Source organism: Cydia pomonella, chromosome 28 (assembly GCF_033807575.1).
Source record: "Cydia pomonella isolate Wapato2018A chromosome 28, ilCydPomo1, whole genome shotgun sequence".
NCBI lineage: Eukaryota > Metazoa > Arthropoda > Insecta > Lepidoptera > Tortricidae > Cydia > Cydia pomonella.
In genome coordinates, this window is record NC_084730.1 from 9,270,820 (window position 1) to 9,297,500 (window position 26,681).

General features: G+C 39.1%; 1 protein-coding gene across 4 annotated transcripts in view; it reads right to left on the minus strand.

Moving 5' to 3' along the window:
• Positions 1 to 1,997: 1,997 nt before the first annotated feature.
• LOC133532965 (cullin-2) overlaps positions 1,998 to 26,681 on the minus strand; it is a 33,458-nt gene continuing 8,774 nt past the window's right edge. For 3 of the 4 annotated variants that reach the window (XM_061871851.1, XM_061871853.1, XM_061871852.1), the window contains exons 7-18: positions 25,389 to 25,550; positions 22,283 to 22,436; positions 21,060 to 21,232; positions 20,337 to 20,477; positions 16,805 to 17,007; positions 14,026 to 14,173; positions 10,586 to 10,756; positions 9,705 to 9,914; positions 8,001 to 8,135; positions 7,343 to 7,493; positions 5,549 to 5,676; positions 1,998 to 4,318 (exon numbers count right to left, since the gene is read on the minus strand). In XM_061871851.1, the coding sequence (XP_061727835.1) occupies positions 4,157 to 4,318; positions 5,549 to 5,676; positions 7,343 to 7,493; positions 8,001 to 8,135; positions 9,705 to 9,914; positions 10,586 to 10,756; positions 14,026 to 14,173; positions 16,805 to 17,007; positions 20,337 to 20,477; positions 21,060 to 21,232; positions 22,283 to 22,436; positions 25,389 to 25,550 (1,938 nt within the window). In that variant the 3' untranslated portion in view covers positions 1,998 to 4,156. The remainder of the gene's footprint in view (positions 4,319 to 5,548; positions 5,677 to 7,342; positions 7,494 to 8,000; positions 8,136 to 9,704; positions 9,915 to 10,585; positions 10,757 to 14,025; positions 14,174 to 16,804; positions 17,008 to 20,336; positions 20,478 to 21,059; positions 21,233 to 22,282; positions 22,437 to 25,388; positions 25,551 to 26,681) is intronic. The other variant, XM_061871854.1, reaches the window with a different exon arrangement.

Consider the following 26,681-nt stretch of genomic DNA (forward strand, 5'->3'; position numbering starts at 1 on the left):
CTTTTTTGAAGAACCCCATACTGTAGACCCTCGGGAAAACCTCGGAAGGGAGCTCATTCCACAGCCGGAGCGTCCGCGGGAGTAAATTCCTCTTGAATCGCACAGTACGCGACCATTTAGGATCTAAGGTGTGAGGATGAACACCCTGCCGACGGCGAGCGGTGCGGTGATAGAAAGCGGCCGTTGGCATCATGTCAAACAATTCCTCAGAGCACAGTCCATTGTACAAGCGGTAGAACACACACAAGGAGGCAAAGTCTCTCCTTAGACTTAAAGGTTCAATACATATATCTAAGGACGGGCCTTACGGGCAATAAGAATGGGGCCAGTCCAGCGGTGTCACACACACGAATTGAGATAATCGTTCAGTCTAACGCCGCAACGCGATTGGTTGATGAGTTCGCGTCACGCGCGCGATTGGTCGCAACTAGTTGCGTTAGACTGCACGATTGGCTCGGATTCGTGATTGACACCAGTGAACTAGCACCATTCTAAGTAGATATATTTCAATTATTTATAATTACAAGCTTTTATTTAAGTTGCCGTTAGTATGTATTGGACAAATCTTGCAAGTTAAATTTGACCCACTTCCCAGTTTCCGATGAAGCTGAAAATTTGCATACATATGTAAGTCGGGTGACAATGCAATATTATGGTACCGTCGTGCTGATCTGATGATGGAGACAGGAGGTAGCCATAGGAACTCAGTGATAAAAGAACGCAACCTAATTGTGTTTGCGGTTTTTAGAATTGTCTCGATGAGTATTAGTTGCCTGTGGAAAAAAAGTACAGTCAGCGATAAAAGCTTCAAAAAAATGAAATTTTTGCCAAAAAAACGGTTGTCTGTAAAGTCGGTTTACTGACGATAGTTGAACGTGACAACGTCATAAGAAAATACTGACGGATTGGTTTCATTTTTCAAAAGAAAATTTTAATTTTATTTGTTTGATAGATATTTTGTATGGATATAGAGAAGGAGGTAAATGGAAATTACAATTGAATTAATCAAGTTACATTTATTTGTACGCATAAATACAATTGCTGCCGAATGCGGAGGCCGATTGTGCCTCTTTGTCGCTCGTTGCGCGCTCTCGCTTGCACTTCAAGCCTTAAATGGAACGCCTCAGAGCGAGGTAACGCCGCATGAGTCATGTTTTTTCGTGCGTGCAGTCGGCTCCATCGAATTGTAAGACGTTGTCACGTCAAAACTTATTTTCTTCTAAATTTTCAGTGTAATTTTACTAATTTTACAGATAGCAGGCGGGTCAATGTACGAAATTCTTTGCGTGCTTAGCGTCCTTACTTTACACTGATTTGTGTTTATTTAGTCACCTGCAATAATTTACGGGCTGAATATACATACATACATATAGGTCATACTGAGCAACTTTTACTATGGGACCTATCCCGAAATCCAGAAAATTTTTTTACTCTCCCATATAAGATGTCAACGTTAGACAGTCAAATTGTATAAAACAGCCAAAAACTGTCTATTCCATAAAAACCATCGATTTCCGAAAATACTGAGCAACTTTGAAATCGCGAAAATAAAATTGGTTGTTTCATACATCTTGGCTGTCTGACCTTGACACTTTCTATTGCACAGTAATTTTTTTAAATATGTAAATTCTTCTTCTTTGTCCAGCCCATTTCCCAGTTCAGCTGGGGTCGGGCCTCCTCGTACGTCGGCGCCAGGACAGTCTATCCTGGGTCCGCGTGGTCAAGTTTTGTGTCCTCATCTCTATTTCGACATAGGACCACCAGGTTGCTGGTCTTCTGCCTCTTCCTTTGGTGTTGCTTGGGATGTTCATAGCCTTCCTCACTGTGTAGTTTTCGTCCCTTCGCAAAACGTGACCATACCACCTCATTCTACTCTCTTTGAGTTTTACGGTAATAGGCGCTACCTTGAACGAGCCGCGTACATATTCATTGCGAACCTTATCGAGTCGCGTGACACCGACGCAGTGAAATATGTAAATTCATAATAAAACAATATATTATATTTTGTAATATATTTATTGGCCCATAACATAATCAACTTTACACAGTACAATCCATCCACAATACTCTAATATATTATGAAACTTTTTTTATTATATTTAAAGTAATATTTAAAAATAACATGTCTCGCGCGTCAAACAAAATCATTCACCTAATTGGTTTTTATTTTATTTCTACACCGTGTTTTTTTGATTTTGGTTTATTTCAAGGGTGCATTCCTGAGCTTAAATTAAGTAACTTTCTCAAATATTCTAATTAACTCCATTTCGGAGATAATCAACTATTTATTATTATCTTATAAGGCCCTTACGAGCGTGTCTATTACAATTTGATTAGTGTATAGTACGAGTGTATACATTTGCTACTAAACGTACGTACTATCTCGGACGATCAATGTTCGAAATGACATTGATATGTCACAGTTTTCAATTGTTTGTTTGAGTTAAATGTAATGCCCGTGTTACAACAACGCTATATGCAACATTAAGATACTTTTACCAAAAAAAAATTGAAATTAAATTATAGGGAGCGTGCATGAACTATAGATGGCAGCACTGGAGCCGTCAGATTTTTGGCGCGAGGCGTAAATGTGATGTTTATTGTTCCGATGTAGCCCACAAGATGGCAGAACCTACTATGCACAAGAAAACACTTGACGTGTAAATGTACATGTTTATGCCTTTAACAAAACTTATCAAGCGGACGTAAAAAGAGTGCTTATAGCCTTAAAAATATTCGAATATCTATGAATGTAAATATTTTTATGGCTGTAAGTACTATACTATTCCTATCCCTATGGTCATGAATATTTTTAGGGCTGTGTGCACTATTTTATGTCCGCTTAACAAGTTTTGTTCAAGTTTTACTCCCATAGTTCCGATCACTGGTTCCGATTCAGGACACAAGATGGCAGACTCTCCAACGCGCACGGTTCCTATTTAGTTTCCTTTAACGTACTTATCCATACCCTGAAGTTAACGGAATTAAATAAAACACGGTGTATATTATTACATTTCATAATTGTGTAAATGGTTACCTTCACCGATCTGCCTACCGGCACAGAATAAGCAATACTACTACCGAACAGAAAATAAACTTCCTACATAACCGAAGTTTAACAGCGATTCAGGGACAAATCGTGCTGTCCCTTTCTAATGTATGGCATCCCTATCGGCTATTTAGGGTTGTCAAATTTCAAGCCATTATCTTATCTGTGGTCGTGCACGCAAAGGGACGCCAAGTTGTGGACGTCATATTTTCATAGGAATTTCGTGGTTACTGAATGGAAATCGAGTTAACAGACGTCTCGTCTTTGCTGTACGAAACCGTGTACTTAGTGGAAATCAATAAGATACACAGTAAGATAATTTCGTACTTCGAATTTGACAGGTAAACGAGACGCTGTACAACTCCATACATTTTACGGTAACTCTGTCAAAAGTTGACGTTTGACAATTCAGTGAACGCGTGACATGTGGCAGTACAGCGCCATCTGTTTAGGATGTCAAACTAAGCAGCACTTTTTTTTCTTATGGCGTTATTCATAAACGCCCACTAAATTTAACAAGCCGATGATAATCGTTTGTCTCTTTCTGTCATATCAATAAGTCGGAAAGGGACAAATGATTATTAGCAGCTCGTTAACTTTTTTAGATGTTTATGAATAAGGGGGTTAAACTTTACCTCTCTATTACAATTAATTCTCTTTGATATCACATTTCTAAAAAGAAACCATTTTTACTGACAAGAGCATGTCCACTAGAGTGGATTATTTTTACTTTTTTTAAAATTTTATTAGTGATTTTTAGCTTTAATTTTACTGCCTCGGGATTTAAGTTGTAATTTTCATACAATGTATGGACATCTTGAAAAAAAAAGTTTTTATAATCTTATTTTTTTCAATTTTTTGGCTCTGAAACTTTACCATGATATTTCGAGCCAACATTGGTACATATTTTCAGCTTAAGTTTGAATAAAGAGAGAATTGCAGGGGGGGTCATATATCTCTGCAGCTGTAACATAAAGACAAATTAATGGGAATTACGTTAGCTTACAAAGCCAAAGTCAATTTGTCATTCCCCCGAAATTAATACGTATTTTCGTAGATTAGTACGAACGAGACACGATCTAGGTATTCTAAAGACCTGGGTTAGGTCTAAGCTAGATAACTGTAAGTATCAAGACGGCCCGGCGCGCGCTCTAAGTACTGCTTATCTATGAGGGCCTCGATACACTTCTTGATCATTGCGACGGACGGCGCGAAGGAGCCACGCGCCTGTGACACGACTTCTTGGATGAGCTCGTTGTGGCGGAGTACCTGGAATGTGGGCTTTATTATGAAGGCTGTAGGGATTATTTTGACGACCGGTTTGGCCTAGTGGGTAGCCTGCCTACGAAGCTGATGGTCCCGGGTTCAAATCCGGGTAGTAAGATGATAATGTACGAACCACAATTTTTGTTAATAAAGCTTTTGTTTTTGAAAAAATCGATGTGCAATTCATGAAGGTTATTTTTCAAATTTGCCAAAATGCGTCAGATACTTTGGGGTAATTGCGTCTGTGTATCGCATTTGCCCGAATGTCAGGTGTCTACAACCTTTTTTTTTTTTTTTCGACCTTTTTTTTCTCAGAACGACTGCTATTTATGTAGTTTTAGTGTAAAATTTAATTGTTTGTTGTTTCGTATATGGATATCTTATCCGAAATAAATGCTTTTTTTTATACTCATTATTCTCCTAAATTTCAACTCTGTTGGTTTTTAGTGTTCCGTACCTAAAGGCTAAAACGGGATCCTACTACTAAGACTCCGCTGTCCGTCCGTCCGTCCGTCTGTCACCAGGCTGTATCTCATGAACCGTGATAGCTAGACAGTTGAAATTTTCACAGATGATGTATTTCTGTTGCCGCTATAACAACAAATACTAAAAAGTACGGAACCATCGGCGGGCGAGTCCGACTCGCACTTGTCCGGTTTTTGGAACATTTTGATTAATTGTATTAATCTGAAATATGAAATAGTTAAAGCGCTGGTGGCCTAGCGGTAAGAGCGTGCGACTTGCAATCCGGAGGTCGCGGGTTCAAACCCCGGCTCGTACCAATGAGTTTTTCGGAACTTATGTACGAAATATCATTTTATATTTACCAGTCACTTTTCGGTGAAGGAAAACATCGTGAGGAAACCGGACTGATCCCAACAAAGCCTAGTTTTTCTGGGTTGGAAGGTCAGACGGCAGTCGCTTTCATAAAAAACCGGACAAGTGCGAGTCGGACTCGCCCACCGAGGGTTCCGTACTTTTTAGTATTTGTTGTTATAGCGGCAACAGAAATACATCATCTGTGAAAATTTCAACTGTCTAGCTATCACGGTTCATGAGTACAGCCTGGTGACAGATACGGACGGACGGACGGCGGAGTCTTAGTAATAGGGTCCCGTTTTGGTACGGAACCCTAAAAACTAGTGCCTACGCCAAATCTTGGGATTAGTCGTCAAGCGGACCCCAGGCTCCCATGAGCCGTGGCAAAATGCCGGGACAGAATGGAATAGTCACCTTTCTCTGCTTCATGACCCGCACGAGGGCGGCCTGCAGGTACATCTTGCGGTCGTCGTCGCAGTGCGTCGCCTCCGCCGAGTCCGGGTTGCTCGTGGCGCTGCTCCCCGCGGCGCTCGTGCCTGCTGCTAAACAGATTTTAATTTAATTTAATTTAATTTATTTATTTAAGAAACAAACAGTCTTTTATAGTTCCTATAATATTTTCCTCATAATTGCACAACTAGAAATTAGGTTTGATAATATAAATAAAATAATAAATAAATATTATAGGACATTATTACACAAATTGACTAAGTCCCACAGTAAGCTCAATAAGGCTTGTGTTGAGGGTACTTAGACAACGATATATATAATATATAAATATTTATAAATACTTAAATACATAGAAAACACCCATGACTCAGGAACAAATATCCATGCTCATCACACGAATAAATGCCCTTACCAGGATTTGAACCCGGGACCATCAGCTTCGTAGGGTCACTACCGACTAGGCCAAACCGGTCGTCAAAACTGATAATTCTCAACTTTCCAACGTCACCCTGTATATTCCCACGGCACCCTGTATTTTCTCACGTCACCCTGTATAGATACGTATCTACAATAAACTACCCGACAACATTAAAAATATTGATAATGATCAGAAGTCCTTTGCGAAGGTAAAAAAATGGCTGACCACAAATGCATTTTACGATATGTCGGAATATTATAGTAAATCAAATGTAGATTGTATTGATTATTTATTACGTGTTATTTATTGTTTTTATTTTACTCTTTTTTATGATAATTATTTTAATAAATTGTGATTTAACTGACATACTTATTAATATTACACCAATGACATGTAAAATTTTAATTTTATGAATAAATGAATATGGAATATAAGCTATATACCCTGATAGCGGAGGTTGAGGTTGAGCCACATACCTTGGTGCGTGGCGGCGGTGGTGAGCCGTATCTTGGTCCGCTTGGAGCGGAGGTTGAGGTTGAGCCACATACCTTGGTGCGTGGCGGCGGTGGTGAGCCGTATCTTGGTCCGCTTGGAGCTGAGGTTGAGGTTGAGCCACATACCTTGGTGCGTGGCGGCGGTGGCGAGCCGTATCTTGGTCCGCTTGGAGCGGAGGTTGAGGTTGAGCCACATACCTTGGTGCGTGGCGGCGGTGGCGAGCCGTATCTTGGTCCGCTTGGAGCGGAGGTTGAGGTTGAGCCACATACCTTGGTGCGTGGCGGCGGTGGCGAGCCGTATCTTGGTCCGCTTGGAGCGGAGGTTGAGGTTGAGCCACATACCTTGGTGCGTGGCGGCGGTGGCGAGCCGTATCTTGGTCCGCTTGGAGCGGAGGTTGAGGTTGAGCCACATACCTTGGTGCGTGGCGGCGGTGGCGAGCCGTATCTTGGTCCGCTTGGAGCGGAGGTTGAGGTTGAGCCACATACCTTGGTGCGTGGCGGCGGTGGCGAGCCGTATCTTGGTCCGCTTGGAGCGGAGGTTGAGGTTGAGCCACATACCTTGGTGCGTGGCGGCGGTGGCGAGCCGTATCTTGGTCCGCTTGGAGCGGAGGTTGAGGTTGAGCCACATACCTTGGTGCGTGGCGGCGGTGGTGAGCCGTATCTTGGTCCGCTTGGAGCGGAGGTTGAGGTTGAGCCACATACCTTGGTGCGTGGCGGCGGTGGCGAGCCGTATCTTGGTCCGCTTGGAGCGGAGGTTGAGGTTGAGCCACATACCTTGGTGCGTGGCGGCGGTGGTGAGCCGTATCTTGGTCCGCTTGGAGCGGAGGTTGAGGTTGAGCCACATACCTTGGTGCGTGGCGGCGGTGGTGAGCCGTATCTTGGTCCGCTTGGAGCTGAGGTTGAGGTTGAGTGTGAGCACGCCCTCCCCGCGCCCCTCCCCGCCCTCCTCCGCGGCCGATGACTCCGACTCGCCCTCCGCCTCGTTTTCCACATCACCCTGTATATGTTTATGATTTGATTAAAAAAAGTGGTAATAACTCCCCGGAAAACTTGAAATCGACTACCATGTAGACTTTGAAAGTCTTACGTACTTTTTCGCCGTATTGGCCAAAACCTAGAAAACGACATCCACGAGGACTTTTCTGAAGAGGGTATCTACAGTAAGCGCAGAAAAAAGGTAACCCCCTGCATAGAAATTTGTATTCAAAGGTGCTAAGCGAATAGTATTGCTGACTGTACCTATGCTAGAAGTGAACCGGCATCTAGTAGCGTTTTCAGTTGACTGGCCCACGTGTCTGTCAGTTGGAAACTGGCTCTCAACTATCTAATTTGTACACTGACCTACCTCAAATGAGGTGGGGTACTTGCATCAATCTAACACCCCGGAAACCTTGAAATCGAATACCATGTCGAGCAATTGGTCATGGTCATAATTTTCAAAATTTGCACCCCATAAACCTCGAAACCGACATCCATGAGGACTTTTATGAAGAAGTGTATGTACCTGTGCTAGAAGCAAGCCGGCATCTAGAAGCGGTCTCAGCTGTCTGGTCCAAGCGTCTCCTGTCAGCTGGAGTCTGGCTCTAAGTTCCTTGGCAGCCAGAGAATCCACCGTCTCGAAACATAGTAAGAGAGCGCACTGAAACAAATATTCTGAGTTAGAACAACAACAATTCATTGAACTTTTTTAAGGGCAAAACTTGCACATGTAAAATATAATTCTGGGTGCAATGATACAAGATTTTTTTTGAATAGTCAACGTTTAACAAGTCAGTAAATTTTAGGTATATATTCAAATAATACTACAGGTACAGCATTTCTGGATTTTTGTCACTTATTATTAAATAAATCAGTAGTCAATAGGGTCGGATACAGCTTTCAAGTCATCATTTTATTAAAAGGTATAAATTTGTTTTATATATTATAAAATAGATAAATTACTTTAAGTTAGTGCACGATTCAATAAATTCGTAGACACTGTAGCATGCTAAGTTAACATTGTTTACGGTCAATTTTTTATCAGTTTTTGCTGGTTTTATTTCCTCAGGTAGCAAGTAATACAATTTCACGCCTAAGATTCCAAGTGACTTTCGACAATAAATAATATTTACTTACATACTTGAATCATTCAAATTCCTAATATTTAATGGAGACGCCACTGAACGAAATTAGGCAATATTATTTCATATTGTCGCATATATTCGAATTATTCTTGTACGTTGGCAGTTTGTCACACAAATTTGTTTGCTTACTGTGAAATAATAGTGTCTCCCCGCGAGGTCACTCGAGTATAATTAGTATTTTCATAGTAAATTTCACTCCCCTTTTCATCCTTTGAGGGATGACTTTTTGGACAAAACTATCAAACTAAAACATTTATTTAGTATTCAGGTCACAAGGAGAAGTTGAGTTTTACATATGTATAGCTTATGTCCTTCTTCAGGAATTAAACTATCTCCATGCCAAATTTCATCTAAGTCGACTCAGCGGTTTAAACGTGACGAGGTAACAGACAGATAATGTTACTTTTGCATTTATTATACTACTAGTATGGATACGCGGTCGCTCATACAGGGCCTCGCGAGTATCCCGTATGAGGTCGTACTGGCGAGAAGTATATCTGGTCCTTAGCTTTCCGGTACACAGATGGTGGAGTCAGGCGACTCTCCGTCCGTTAAAGGAGGCGCGTAAAGCCTCGAATTACCTCACGAGGCACCACAGACTTGGGTTGCCTGAAGACTCTAAATTAACTACTACACACTATCTAACGGTGACAAACTGAAACTCCAATGTACTAGCACACACTACTTAACGGCGACAAACTGAACTAGCACACACTACTGAACGGTGACAAAGTGAAACACGAATTTCTTGACGCACACTACTTAACGGTGACAAACTGAACTAGCACACACTACTGAACGGTGACAAAGTGAAACACGAATTTCTTGACGCACACTACTTAACGGTGACAAAGTGAAACACGAATTTACTGACACACACTACTTAACGGTGACAAACTAAACTCGAATTTACTAACTCATAATACTAGTCACCTACTTTTAACGGTGACAAAGTGAAAAATTTTGTCGTCTACTTAAAGGAATTACCTTCGAGGCGGCTCGTTGTATCCCATATTTTTTTCAGATTGTTGACATATGTTGGATGGAATACGATTCTAATCGCTGTTAAGACATATCTTAGATACCTGCGGAGTACTGGCGCTGAGATGGTAGGGGCGAGGAGTGTATCTGGTCCTGAGCTCGCCGGTGCACAGGTGGTGCAGCCAGGCGAGGCGGCGGCCGCTGAAGGAGGCGCGGTAGAAGGCCTCGAACTGGCGCGCGGGCCGCTCCAGCGCGGCCGGCGGCGCCAGCGGCGCCATGGCCCCGCCCAGGGGCCACGCCCCGGCTTGCAGCACCTGCGGAAGATCATTAAGCTAATGTCGTTTAAATCCTTATTTTGGGATCAGATCAGCAACGTAACTGTCAAGTAGACACAAATATAAATCAGCAACAGGCTTCATCACGGACCAGCAAATCCTCAACAGTCTTAATAATATTAAAATTAAATTGATAAAAAGTTTTTTCTTGAAAGTGAGGATACACAATAGAAATAAAGAGTAATAGTTAAATGTATTTACATTCATTATTGTAACAAAACGGTGACCAACAGGAAGATTTTACAGCCTAACGTCCTTATTCACAAAACTTAGCAACCTCTTAATAACCTCTGTTAAATTTTATCTCTTTCGTCGTCAAAATGACCTAGAATATTGAATAACACTTATCCTCGCTTCCACCCTTGTCAAAGATTGTCCTAACATACTATCTATCACTCCTCGCTTCGCTCGGGTCGTACCTGCACACTGAACCCTGGCATCCCTGCCTAGGGTTGTTCCTCCTGTATCAGATGTTACCTTGTTGTTGCGATGAGCTAAGACATTCACACTCCTCGCTTCACTCGGGTCGTACCTGCACACTGAACCCTGGCATCCCTGCCTCGGGTTGTTCCTGCTCTCTCAGATGTTGTTGGAACTTGTTGTTGAGGTCAGCTGAGACATTCACACTCTTCGCTTCGCTCGGGTCGTACCTGCACACTGAACCCTGGCATCCCTGCCTGGGGTTGTTCTTGCTCTCTCAGATGTTGCTGGAACTTGTTGTTCAGGTCGGCTGAGACGGCAACATCGGTGAACATGCGATGCAATTTGTTGGTGAATTCGTAACCACATGCGGCTTTAAGGCGGTTGATCATTGCTTCTTCCTAAAAAAACATAATTTTATTAATTACTTTAAAAAGAAAACACTCACGTGATTAGTGATGGGTAGGACATCAATTTAAAATGAGTTTGTATGAGTACCTCATTCTCTAAAATGAGGTGTTACAATGTCTTACTTCAAATGAGGAGAGGTACTAGCACTTTAGCAGCATCGACTATTCCATCAACTCCAACGGTAGCAAACCATATTTAATGTAAATACATATTTAGGCATTGCTAAACTTCCTTTTAAATATTTACTTGGAGTGCAATTCTGGAGGTTTAAAACAGAACTTTAACAACAGAAGACATACATTTAAGAATCAAACTAAGGAGTTAAAGTACATACATCCTATTGCAACTTAATTTGATGCTTTTATGCAACTTGTTCTAATTTAGCAGTTTATTATTTTTATTGTTAGATTGTTCAGTATCAATCCTTGCTACTTGATATCATTTTAAGTTTAACATTCATATATTGAAATAAATACTAACCATAAACTACCAAACAAACAATTAACAAACTAAGGAGAACAAATCCAACATTTTTTGTACCATTATTATATAGAAATTACTAACTTACCACCTCATAATTTATCAGTAATAATAGCATTGTAATATGATAACAAACGAAAGCCTCAATAACGTTCGCGCGGTAATGCCACCGGCGTGTAATATACACTTGATTTTTGTATGCAAAAGACACAAAGAAAGACCCACAGGAATATTTTATCGCGAAAACAATGTTAATATATTGTTATTTTGGTATAATTATAAGAATGGTCACTGATCACTATTTATAAAACACAACTAAAGATTACGAACAACTTTTTCGAGTTTCTCGTACTATAAATATGTCAAAATCATAAATGATCGAAATACTATACGAAGCACGTTAACAAAAAGTATTACAAATTCAAATCGTTAAAATGTACATGTTTATTTCACCTATACAAATTATATTTACTTTTTTATTAATAAACTAATGTAAAATATCATATTTTGTGTACGCCACTATATTATATTTCAATAATTTAAATAATATTTTGGTCTCTTAAACGATAATTGTTTCTAAACTAGCTTCGTAAATGCCCAGTGAGACTTGGTAGGCATTTCAATCGCTTATCAAGTAACCATTTCACTGTCCAGTCTAATTGATTCAGATTATACATGACACCAGCAATATGAGTCTTGAGGTCAGGTTATACTGGTATGCGCGTTAGTACAATAATAGCTAACAAATATGGAGGCCTACCGCGAACCACGAAGTTTTGCGTTGCGGTCGCACTTACGTATGAAATTACAAGTGCGACAGAGAGAAAAAACTTTCTTCGGTTGGTTTTTGATGACTTAGATTTTTCGCTTTTGACAAGTAACTTAGCAATGCTAGGATCAAAATGGCGTAATATGTATGTAAGCTTGCGGACGCTTACGCTTGTTTTCTTTCGTGTTTCATTTTTAACGTATTTTCGATGAGGTGTTATTGAAGCACGGCGCGTGTCTGTCTCACTCCCTCTTTCGGTAAATCTAATTCATTGTTTCATTTTGAAAGGATTTTTGAGGGGATGTCACAGTGAGGCGAGTGAATGGTACAAACACAACGCATTTCTCGGTGGACCTTTTGTCCTTGCAATAAGGTTTGTAATTGGGCAGTTGATAGTGTGAGCGATGAATGCGATGACGTCAATGACTCATTTCTTCATTTGAATGTCGGCGAGCACCGAGCGCCTCGCGACTCTCTTGCGAGTTGTGAGGAACCCGAGTGAGTTTGAAAGGCTGAGAGTTTTTTTTTAAATTTGAAGTGTTTGAATGGTTTGAGCGGTAAGAGCTGTGTGTGATGCGCGCGAGTAAATGAGTAAAATTAATTGAGGAGTGATGTATGACATTTATGCGGTGTGAAGTTCTGCGACAATTTAACTAAATGAGTGGTACAAATGAGGTGCCTCACGAGTGAGCAACTCAACACTACACGTGATACTCGACCATAATAAAATTATTTTAAAGGTTTTTTACGTCTTTTATATCTCTTGCGTCGAACGATGGTTCCTATGAGTTTATTTTTATATGGAGTAACCGTCACCTAAAATTTTGTAGACATATTTTGTAAGTATAGCACCTTAAATTATTTAGAAATGTAACAATTAAGTAATAAAAATACAGTAAAAATATATATATTTTTTAATAAAAGAGACTTGAAGGAACTGTCATCATCATTCGACGCCACAGGTATAAAGATAGTTTCTTTCCAAGTAGGCATATTACAATGCGCTTATGAACGCCAAATTAAGCTACGCCGGCTCTAACCCTACACCTCTGATCCGAGAAGATTTAAATCACCCCTCAATTCTAGGAGGGTATTCCAATATGGGACCTGCAATAAACTCTATACGTAGTAAAAAGTCTATGTAGATTTAGATTTATTTATTTCATAATATAGAATAAAGAAATGAAAATGAAAATTATTTATTTACGACGACCAGTTTGGCCTAGTGGGTAGTGACCTTGCCTACGAAGCCGATGGTCCCGGGTTCAAATCCTGGTAAGGGCATTTATTCGTGTGATGAGCATCGATATTTGTTCCTGAGTCATGGGTGTTTTCTATGTATTTAAGTATTTATAAATATTTATATATTATATATATATCGTTGTCTAAGTACCCTCAACACAAGCCTTATTGAGCTTACTGTGGGACTTAGTCAATTTGTGTAATAATGTCCTATAATATTTATTATTTTATTATTTATTATTATTATTATTTATTTGAAACAACATACAACAATCTAAAAATTAAAATTTGACAGTTGTAATTTGCTGTCCCAAAGAGGATACCACTCAGCACGTGTCGGAGCACATAGTGCAACGACGCTGATTTTCAGTGGACCCATAAACTTAGAACCCTAATCTTAAAATATAAATAAAATAAGTTACAACGTAAGAATAGTAAAATGCGGAACAGGTAGCAGCAAAGACAGAATAATCATTATTCAAAAACAGATAGGATGTGAACAAGAGATTACAAGAGAGAATGGGGACTTTAATTATGCTATATAAACTTTAAACCGTAATAGACACAGGCAACTAGGAGTGAGAAGTTTGATGTGTGAGAAGATGTAGTTTTAATTTATTTTGAATGAAACAAGTTGAAGCAACGTTTCTTATTGGCGGGGGAATATTATTCCAGCATCGCGTGGCAGCATTATAAATTGCAGGCATGTCAATCTACAAGAAATCATATTAGTAATGTGTATATTGTATAGTAATGTAAACGATTAACCTGTTCCATACTAGCAGACAGCTGATGTATGAGCCGCCTGGCCAACGCCCTGGCGTAGTACTTCTGGAAGACATCCTTGTCATCGATGTACTTGAAAACCAAGATGGCGGCGGCAAGGCGGGCTTCCGGTTCCGCTTCGCTTCCGCGTCTAAAAATAAAAAGCTGTTTTAAATACAACTTACACTGTGTTAATATGATATAATTATGTATTAACCTCAGTATTATAAGTTAATCATATAATTTAGATTAAGGTACTAACATTGAAAATGAGTGCCTCAATTTGCCGTTGAACGTAAGTTTGGCGAACCTAAGTTAAAAATGTACTATACTATTTTGAAAATAAATTTAAAAAATAATGCAGTATTAATACTAGTCAACTTACTTTAGAGATAAGATCGTTTATTGGCAACGGTAATCGCTTCAGGCAGGTCGCTTGTTTGTCACCAACGTTGTACAAAAAACTAACTTACTTTCGGCACCCCACTGCGCAAACAGTAGTCATGTAAAAGGACTCGAACTACATTACTTTAAATTTAAATTAATGAAAGAATTAAGGCCGTTCCCTATCTGAATGACCCATCTGAATTCAACTCCCTCGGCCCTCCCTTCCTCGTTCTTGAATTTGCACAAGCAATCAGTCCGTTTGCTCACTTAAAATTCATTCACTCACTTTAAACTTAAATAAACAGTACCTATTATATCATTCAAAACTCTCAAAAGTCCAAATTGGACGATGAATTCACAGAGAATAACTGCGAGCTTGTCTCGTTGAGTTCGGGGTATCGGTAAGTACGTTTAAGGAAACTAAATGGCATAGTTAATTTGCATAGTTTTTTTGTTATTTTTTATATTATTTTTTATAAAAAGTAATTAAATGTTGCATATAGCGTTATATAGCGTTACAAACACGGGCATTACATTTAACTCAACCAAACAACTAAAAACAAATCAATGTCGAAAATCAATAAAAAAAATAAAACAATAGAACTTTACGTTTAGGAGAAATGTATGAACTCGTACTGAACACTAATCAAAATGTAAACAGGCCCTAAGGCAAGTGTACACGCTCGTAAGGGCCTTGTAAGATAAAAAATAATTATTGATTATCTCCGAAATGGAGTTCATTAGAATACCGGTGTCTTTGAGAAAGTTACTTAATTTAAGCTCAAGGATGCACCCTTGAAATTAACGGAAAAAAACACGGTGTATAATTGAAAAATCGGTAGATGTAAATGAAGCGTACATCATTATTCACTGCTAGTTAAAGTTTCATGTCTAAGCGTTGCATAATAAGGGAGTTTATACGGATTTTAACTCGAGGAAAGGGTTCACGGAAAAAATATTTACTTGTGATATACGGTATGTATTTTGAAATATCAGTAGACATAATTAAAGAACACTTATCAACGTATAATATTGTGTAAAGAACTTATTTGTTTAAGCTATAGCATGCTATAGCGACGGAACAGCGATTTGGCCTGGTAGCCCCTTAAGAAAAGTCTATTCCCAACCAGAATCTTTTAAAGGTTCATACTAACCTATTCAATATTTACAATGTAAACGAATCCACCCTGTATATACAGATATACAGGGTAATCAGTAAATGAGTAATTAAAAGTACCTTCTAATCAGGGCGTCGCAGTATCTCTAGTTGACGCTGGAGCACTATCTAGAGCTCCCATGAACACCTGGTTGTGGTTTCTTTCTAAGTAGTCACAGCATCGGGACTAATTAGTTAAGAAAACACTTTTTTGTCATTAAATATATGAAAAATCTCTGATCTATCTTTTCTAGCAGCCTTACCTTTTTTATGGATTTCAGCACCTCTAGATTAAATATAGCGATTAGATATGATTCTATGTAAGTCAGTTTTTCCTTTCTAACTACACGCGCGTAGCGATTATAGCGTGATTTAAATGAATCTAACTAAAGAGTCTCACCTCCTCAGAAAAGTCCACCCTGTATATACAGGGTAGGTAAGTAGGTAAACACTTTATTGTACGAGAAAAATAAATATTACATCAGATGGAAAATAATTGGGTAGTACAAACGCGAACTTATCCCTAAAAGGGGTCTCTTCCAGTTAACCCATACCTAAAAGAGTAATGAAAAACTATATCTAAAGTAAATATATATTATTACATACTATATATAAATAAATATCTTTATATACATATATGAATAAATATATGTTATGACTGCACACATCTTCCTACCTGTCAGTAGGTTCTTCATTTGAGAGCCATAGTTTTTTTAGTTTATACACCGTGTTTTTTTTTTATTTGCGTTAATTTCAAGGGTGCATTCCTGAGCTTAAATTAAGTAACTTTCTCAAAGACACCGGTATTCTAATTAACTCCATTTCGGAGATAATCAATATTTTATTTTTATCTTATAAAGCCCGTATGAGTGTGTACACTTACCTTAGGGCCCGTTCACATATTGATTAGTGCTTAGTACTGGTTAATACATTTGCTACTAAACGTAAGTACTATCTCGGACGATCGATGTTCGAAATGACATTGACATGTCACAGTTTTCAATTGTTTGAATGAGATAAATGTACTGCCCGTGCAACAACAACGCTATATGCAACATTTAAAACTTTTTATAACAAAAAAATGAAAAAAAAATATTAAAAATTTTTTTTTTGGAAAATGAACTATGTCATGTAGTTTCCTTAACCGTACTTACCAATACCCCGAAGTTAACGGAATTCAATAAAAACACGGTGTATTTATAATTTCAGGGTGATGAGTACATGAGTAAATAAAGCTACCTTCTAAGCAGGGCGTCGCAGTATCTGGCCAGCAGCTCGGGCGCGCGCGGCGGGCTGTGGTCGTCGGGCCGCGAGTTCACGACGCCGGAGCAGGCGCGGTCCAGCGCGCCCAGGAACGCCTGGTTGTTGTCGAACACCTCGGCGAACAGCGCCGAGTACTTGGTGTGGAGGGACACCATGGACGATACGAAGTGGGTGTGTGCCTGAAATAAAAACGGAATTATAGGGAGCGTGCATGAACTGTAGGAGGCAGCACAGGAGCCGTCAGATTTTTGGCGCGAGGCGTAAATGTGATGTTTATTGTTCCGATGTAGCCCACAAGATGGCAGAACCTATTATGTACGAATAAACAAGTGACGTGTAAATGTACATGTTTATGGTTCCAATTCAGGCCACAAGATGGCAGACCCTCCAACGCGCACGGTCCCTACGCGCACGGTCCCTATACATGTTTATGCGCCCTAAGTCAAACAGATATTTGTCAAATATCAAACATTTATTCAGCAAATAGGCCACGTGTAATTTTTAGGGTTCCGTAGCCAAATGGCAAAAAACGGAACCCTTATAGATTTGTCATGTCCGTCTGTCTGTCCGATTCTGTCACAGCCACTTTTTTTACAAACAATAGATATAACAAAATACAATTACAAATTTGGAATCCATGAAATAATATATACTTTATTATATATGTATACAGTCTCTAAATGTCGAGTTACACAAAAAAAAAAACTATGATAAAAAAACACAACCAAAAAATACTAAAATTCTTCAGAGATGTATAAGTGTCTAACTGTCAGAGGTAAAGTATAATAAAACAAAAATGATCATTAAAGTATAATAAAACAAAAATGATCATTAAATTATCAGTACCTGGGCGACCGAGCTTTGCTCGGTTATAACTATTTATTGTAATATGGTGGTCTATAGGTGATAATCTTAACTACATTTTTTACTAAATTAAACTTGTCTAAAACAATAAAAATTATATATAAACTTGAAAATAAAAAAAAAACCAAAAGTTGGTCACCGGGCGAGATTCGAACCCGTAATACTCGTTTAGCAGTCCGCGTTTTAACCTGCTGGGCCAGACGGACAGTGGCCAGCAACACGAAATTAGCGACCATATTCTGCGTCGAAAGAAAAACGCATGAAAACTCGAAAACACGCGTTTTCTCAAACATAAGACTAATCTAGATCGATTGTATACCCCCAAAAAACCCCCATATACCTAATTTCAGCGAAATCGTTAGAGCCGTTTCCGAGATCACAGAAATATATACATATATATATACAAGCACGTTTAAAGGTATAAGATTAGAGATGTGACAGGTTTCCAACACTTGAATTCTTATATAAATAATTAAAACACAAGAAATTAAATCAGATAAACAGACAAAAACCGAATGAAGTGTATGGCATTAAAACCACACAAAATTAAAATTAAATACATATAACATAATATGTAGCCCGTGTAAGCTTAAACAGACCGTTACCGTTGAAACCACGTTGACTTGAAAAGTGGTTAACCCTTTGATCGCCAAAGTAGTCAACTGACGCGTCTACAGCCCAATATCAACCTTCGTGCATTCCGAGCGCAAGGTTCACAATGACGCGTCGCACACGATAGGCGTAACGTTCTAAGTACGGAAGGTGGAGGTAAGGAAATAAATCTCCATGTACCAAAAAGTGTCATCAAAAAACCTTAAATAGGTGGCGCTACAATACCTAGAATACTTGAACAAAAAAATCAAATCATAGACAGCACACTTCACTCCGTCAATAGCGCCTAGGTTCTTAGCTACTCTAGCGCTACTCTGGAGAGATTTGGAACTATTATTTATAGCTGACAGCTGGACACTTTTGCAACAGTTCTACCATAAGAGATATCACTCCTCTTAATTTCACACTCCATAGTTCTAAGGGTTAATGGAGATGTATAAAACTAAATGAGCTTCGTTACCCTCCAAATATACATTTTACAGGGAGTAATACTCGACTGAGTATTGAGCATTCAACGGTGATAACAACATTTAATGAAGATCCGACTGAATACACAAATAAAACTTAACGGTGACAAACGAGAATTTTACTATGTACTATCTCAAAATAAACTATTTACGAAGTCATCGTAGAAGACGATTACAAATTTTACATTTTCATTTTTTACATGAACTTTCGCCCGAGATATTTCCGGACCGATACGGCCTTCAAACCTTCAAAAAAAAAAAAAGAGCGTACTCCCATTTTAAATGCCGGCAACGCATTGTTGCGGGTGCCCATGGGCGACGGTAACCGCTTATCATCAGGTGATCCGTCTGCTCGTTTGCCTCCTATATTATAAAAAAAAAGTAAAAGTAACCTCGTCTTTAGTATGCTTATGTCGCAGTACAATTCAGTCCCATCTTTGGCACACTGGAGAGGGTTAAGATGCTAGACAGAGATAGATTTATAACTAATCTAGTCTTTAGTATGCTTATCTTGCAAAAGTTCTGTGACATCTTTGGCCAATTGGTCGTGGGCCGTGTTCAACAATATTTTTTTTATTGATAATTTTTTTGGACATGACATTACAGTTGAACCAATGCGTCACGAAACTTAGACTAACAGCAATAATAATTATAGGCATTTACAATTATAAAACAATAATGGCACATTGACAAATTAAATTGGAACAGTTGAATTATGTTGAAGATCGCGAATATAATAAAATCCAGAAAATTCTCGTTTGTCACCGTTAGACGCTCAATACTCAGTACTCTTGGACTCCTGTAAAAAGGTATAATTTGAGCGACGCGAATCTTTCTTATTTTTACTCAAATACAGTCACATGTTGCATGTTGATACATTTCATGTTAATAAATAAATTTCATTTCATTTCATTTATTCATTGTGAAGTCATGTACATTTCAATTAAGATGTTGTATATATGAACAAGTAATAAACAAATAATAAATAAATAAATATTATAGGACATGAATTACACAAATTGACTAAGTCCCACAGTAAGCTCAATAAGGCTTGTGTTGAGGCTACTTAGACAACGATATATATAACATATAAATATTTATAAATACTTAAATACATAGAAAACACCCATGACTCAGGAACAAATATCCAAGCTCATCACACGAATAAATGCCCTTACCAGGATTTGAACCCGGGACCATCGGCTTCATAGGCAGGGTCACTACCCACGAGGCCAGACCGGTCGTCGATGTTATTGTTGAAAGTAATTTCCTATTATTTTTTTTTAATTTATTTTTTTAATTAAGAAACAAACAATTTTACAAGAATATTTCTTAAATTAAGACCTGGAGTTTCCTTATTGTATATAAATTGCAGTCTATAAAACAACAAACAAAAATAGGTACTAGGTAGTTAAGTTTGAAGGTATAGGTAGATAGGTATTATTACATTATATATCCTTTATTGTCCCGCGTGTTATTATTATTCGCATAAATAGTGGTTTAAAGGCACTACCATCCTTAGTTAGCTAGGGGAACTTTTTTTAAAAATGGGGGTAAACACTGACCTCATCTTTAGTATGCTTATGTTGGAGTAATTCCGTCCCATCTTTGGCACACTGGGCGTGGGCCGCGTCGACCAATGGGCGCAGTGCGTTCGCTCCGAGTGGACGGAGGAGTGTGTACATACGACGCAGGTCTGTGCGGTGCTGGAAAGACAATTGTATGTTGGAATTTTGTCGTCATAAACATCGGCGCGGCGTGCAGTAGTACGCGACGCGCGGCCTTTGTGAACGCTACTCATGCACTGTTATTGCTTGAAAGGAGACCTAGGCTCTCCGGAACATGTCGCGCGAGTGAGTTAAACCGTTTTATTAGCTTTAGTTAGTATGCTAACGGCAATTTAAATTAGATTTCTAAGCACGTTTGGAGCTGACCATCTACTTTTAATCCAGAGTTTGGTAGAGTCTGACCAAGATAAGTTGCCAGCGATTTTGATAGCCCAGACGGTTCAAATGTTATTTTTAACGTCATAGCTGATATGGCCGATGACCAAGCTTACATTTAGTTACAATTTTTATGCTATGGGGGGGGGGGGGTCATCTTTTCATCTTTTGCAAATAACTGACAGGCCGATATCGTCCGGCGAACTGGTAATCAGTGGGCTCCTTTAAAGTTGGTTTAGTCAACTTTTAGCGGAGATATGAAAAAATAATTATCTGTCCTGTCCAAGGAACGCGAATTTTTCAAAAAAGTCCGTGATAGTCGAGTCGTGTGTGTGCAGTTGTCACCTGAGCGTTGTCGGGCCTGGTGTCGTCCGTGGCGTGTTTGAGGAGGGTGGCGCACTCGGCGTGCAGGGCGGGGAGGTGCGCGGCCACGGCGGCGCGCTCGTAGCATCCCCTCACTGCTTCAGTAGAGGATGAGTGGAGAAAACGGGCCCCTAGGGCTACTTCACGTTGGAGACCTGAGAAGATCATTTATTCAAGGTTTTTTTAGCATTTTTGGTTTTGACGACCGGTCTGGCCTAGTGGGTAGTGACCCTGCCTACGAAGCTGATGGTCCCAGGTTCAAATCCTGGTAAGGGCATTTATTCGTGTGATGAGCATGGATATTTGTTCCAGAGTCATGGGTGTTTTCTATGTATTTAAGTATTTATAAATAATTATATTATATATATATCGTTGTCTAAGTACCCTCAACACAAGCCTTATTGAGCTTACTGTGGGACTTAGTCGATTTGTGTAAGAATGTCCTATAATATTTATTTATTAAAAAAAAAATGTTCCGAAAAAGTCATTGGCAGGTAAGTCAAGTCACGGCAAATATATGTAAGGATTATAAAACATATACGATCATTTACATTCTTTTGCGTTCAAGTGACAGTTACTGGTTTTTAAAATTCAATAAACAGATGGTTTACCTTTTTTTTCTAATGCTAAAAAAAAAACTTATTGCAGAAATTAAGGACCGCATGAAATGTGAGTAATAGATGCATTAAAATAAATTAATAGTTTTAAAAACACTAGAAAAACACGCTTTTATAAATACACGTAAAAACTACCTTTCTCACAATGCAAACACGACTATGATACGATATTCCATCATGGAATGCCAGTGCCTATCTTCCGGCTTCATCACCAGACCTTGAAACCTAATCGTGGTCAAAGTTCATTACAAGACTTCTAACAAATCCAAACACAGCTATGATAGGATGTTCCATCATGAAGTTCCAGTTCATATCTTCCGGCTCCATCATCAGATCAGTTCGGCAGTACCATATTATTGTATTGTCATCAGAACTACATACAGCTGCCAATTTTCATGACGCTACGATCCTTGGAAGATGGTTAAATTAGTTACCTTAGATTCCATTACATAGTTACATTAGTTACATACAGGTCGACCTAATAAAAGCGTGTTAATAACATACTGCAGTCATGAGAAAAGCTATGCCGACCGATATTTACCGCCATTTTTAAAATCGGTTCCGAGTATTGAAGCCGACTGTACCCACCTTGCAACACGTCGCGCATGTAGTGCGAGATATCGCCCGCGCGCAACAAGTCCGCCGCGAGGCGCGCGTGCGCCGCCTGGGCTTGGGTCAGGTACGGCTCTAGGACCAGTTGTTGGTATAGGGCGAGGGGAGCTCGTACTCTGAAGGATTGTACCTGTGAGACAAGCATATATATAGAAATCAAAGATATATTGATTGAGTAAGATGCGTAAAATCTAAGACAATTTCGTGCTTCGAATTTGACAGGTAAACGAGATGGCGCTGAACAGCTCCATACATCTTGCGTATGAAGGGTGGAGGTAAAGAATTGAATCTCCATGTACCAAAAATTGTCATCAAAAAACCTTAAATAGGTGGCGCTACAATACCTAATTCCTTGAATAAAAAAAAAACTAATTACAGCGCACTTTACTCCGTCAATAACGCCTAGGTTCTTAACTACCCTAGCGCTACTCTGGACAGATTTGGAACTATTATTTATAGCTGACAGCTGAACACTTTTGCAACAGTTCTACAATAAGAGATTTCACTTTTAATTCCACACTCCATAATCTTGCGGTAACTCTGACTGTCAAAAGTTGACGTTTGACAATTCAGTGGCCGCAAAACATGAGGCGCAGTACAGCGCCATCTGTTTTGGATGTCAAACTAAGGGGCACGTTTTATTCTTAGACTTTAACTCTCTGTTACAATCAATTATCTCTGTAGCGATAAGGCCGCCTGTTGTTCACCTCTATCTCCATGTATTATATGTGTTTCCATGTACATTTAATCTGAGGTTGTGCAATAAAGAGGATTTGTATTTATCTTTGATAAAAATAATTATAATTATAACTTGAATAAACGACGACTTGAATTTTGACGACCGGTCTGGCCTAGTGGGTAGTGACCCGGCCTATGAAGCCGATAGTCCCGGGTTCAAATCCTGGTAAGGGCATTTATTCGTGTGATGAGTACGGATATTTGTTCCTGAGTCATGGGTGTTTTATGTATTTATAAATATTTATATATTATATATATCGTTGTCTAAGTACCCTCAACACAAGCCTTATTGAGCTTACTGTGGGACTTAGTCAATTTGTGTAATAATGTCCTATAATATTTATTTATTTAATATTTATAGTTTCATCACCTTGAGGGAAGATTTCTGTGATAAAAAACTATCCTATATCCTTTCCTTGCTTCCAAATTTTCAAACAAAATTTCTGAAAAATTGGCAGAGTTTGTTGTTAAGGAACTTTTAATTCGTCTGCTAAAGAGGATGCACTGTTAATTTGATTTATCAGATGGTCGTCGCCTTCGTAAAAATTGTTTGTACTCATTCTTGGAATTAAATTGCCAAAGTAGACCTCAGGGCTCTCTTAGCATACACATACAACCAAGATGTATTCATACAATCTAGGAATACAATACAATACTCTTTATTGCACACCTCATAGTTTATAATAAATAATAATATAATTGTATAGTATTTTATACAATCGTAATAGTTTTTCAGTCGAATACCGTGTTTAGGCAACGAGGCTTGCTGAGTTGCCTAAGTAAGGTACGAGATTGAAAAGCATGATTATATTACTATTGTATACAATAGTTTTTCTACGAAACATCGAAAATAATACTTTTTTACTATAAAACCTAAATAATAACCTATATAAAATTTTAATTTTAATTTAAATGAGCACCTACTTTAATGTGAACGCAGGCTATGAAGGCATGTATTCTCCCTATAGCTAGCAAGTAATTTTAGTTTTTATATAAGCAAAGAGATAGGTACGGGCTGAAAAACAGCGCTGTGCAGTCACCAGACTCGCGGCAAAAGCTGAGTCCCGAGCCCATTGTCGCACTTAAGAGTTTGAATGTAAACAATAGTTCTATATGGTATATTATCATAGTTCTCAAAAGCTGTATACTTATTGCTACTGTGCTGTAATGAAAGCTTATAGAGTGGTTGACTGTTTAGTCGAATCAAGTTGCTCAGTCAAAACGATTAGTCAATCATGTTTGCTGCTGCTTGCTGTATGTACTATTTATTTATTTTTTGCGACAATAAATGAAATGTCTCTTTTTTTTATAATTAATGAAAATTGGTAAGTATCTCAACAGAAATGTAGACATTTACGCGCGACTCCCGCCCCGCGCCCGTTTAGTCTTTTCTATGGGAGTGCGGCGGCACGTGATTGGTCAATTTTTTTACAGTTAGTCAAGTACAGCGTATCAAAATGACTCTTATAGTTGAGTGGGCGTCCATACATGAAAAGTACGCAATCATAATTTGGTATCTTAATTCAACCATTACAGTCGACGTCGTCGACGAGTAGAAAAAGAAGATTATAGGATAAAAATCCGTTGATGATAGAAAATAATGTATCTTTAAATCAAGTATCTTTTAGGCAAAAATTTCATTTTTGTTACAAGCTTTTATCGCTGACTGTACCTTTCTTTCCACATGCAACTAATACTTATCGAGACAATCCTAAAAACCCCATACACAATAAGGTTACGTTGTTTTATCACAGAGTTCCTGTGGCTACCTCCTGTCTCCATCATTAGATCAGCTCGATGGTACCATAATATTGCATTATCCGACTTACATATGTATGCAAATTTTCAGCTTAATCGGAAACCGGGAAGTGGATCAAATTTAACTCGCAAGATTTGACTACAGCCCGACAGACAACGGAAAAGGTGAAACTAAATAAAAGCTCTCCGAGCGCTTACTGCTCCTAGACTAGCTACTTTAGATTAAAACATATTATTATTAACAGTGATCGGAACTATGGGAGTAAAAAAACTTGTTAACCGGACATAAAATAGTGCATACAGCCCTAAAAATATTCATGTCCATAGGGATAGGAATAGTATAGTACTTACAGCCATAAAAATATTTTTACATTCATAGATATTCGAATATTTTTAAGGCTATAAGCACTCTTTTTACGTCCGCTTGATAAGTTTAAAGTTTTACTCCCATAGTTCCGATCACTGATTATTAAGGTAGGGCACTCAAGGTCTATTAACACATTGCTTATTATTACATAATTTTTTTGTATAAGACTGTTTGTTGCCTAAATAAATTAAAGAAAAAAAAGCTAGTAAAAGCACTTACATCGACAGCACTATGGATGGCGCGGCGGAGCACATCGGCATGTTTCGGGTCAGGTGCGGAGCCGCGCGCCGCGCTCAGCGCCGCCACGATCCGAGAAGACAGCGCGGAGGACAGCGGCCGGACCAGCACCCGCTCCCAGATCACGAGGCCCAGCTCGCCGACCTGCTCATTGATTACATTTTTTTTTATACCACGACGGTGGCAAGCATGCATACGGTCCGCCTGATGGTAAGCAGTCACCGTAGCCTATGGACGCCTGCAACTCCAGAGGTGTCACATGCGCGTTGCCGACCCTTTAAAAATCTGTCTTTTGAAGAACCTCATACTGTAGGCCCTCGGGAAAACCTCGGCAGGTAGCTCATTCCACAACCGGAGCGTGCGCGGGAGGAAGTTCCTCTTAAACCGCACAGTGCGTGACCATTTAGGTTCTAGGGTGTGAGGATGAACACCCTGCCGACGGCGAGCGGTGCGGTGATAGAGAGTAGCCGTTGGCATCATGTCAAACAATTCTTCAGAGCACAGCTCATTGTACAAGCGGTAGAACACACACAAGGAGGCAAAGTCTCTCCTTAGACTTAAAGGACATTATAAGCCTATACGGTGTCCCACTGCTGGGCAAAGGAAAAAGAAAAAAAAAACAACGAGTTGCACTCCGGGAGTGCCGGCAGAAGTGAAAACTTGAATATTAACATTGTGCATTTCTGATATTTTGGAATGGTTAGGAAATAATTTTGCACGAATTGCTTTAATTATCAGTATAAAAGTACTATCATTTATGTGGCAAAATACAATATTCATTTATTTCGCCATAGTACACAAACATAACAATTTATATTACACTAAAAATTTAACTACTGGCTTCAATGACATTGTAACAGTTTCTCGATCAGGTCACGTGTGTGTCTTACGAAATTTCAATCTGACGAATCTGTCGGTCGCCCACCGAGGGTTCCGTACTTTTAAGTATTTGTTGTTATAGCGGCAACAGAAATACATCATCTGTGAAAATTTTAACTGTCTAGCTATCAAGGTTCATGGGATACAGCCTGGTGACAGACGGATGGAGCCGAGACGGGCTTAGAGAGAGAGAGAGAGAGAGAGAGAGAGAGAGAGAGAGAGAGAGAGAGAGAGAGAGCGTTTATTCGTGGCAAAATAATAAAAAAAAGTAATAGGGTCCCGTTTTACCCTTTGGGTACAGAACCCTAAAAACGATAAAAAAAAAGTACGGTAACGTACCTAGTATCAGAGCAACCTTTTGGTATGGCGCCACTTTTTGATATTTACAAATTTAAC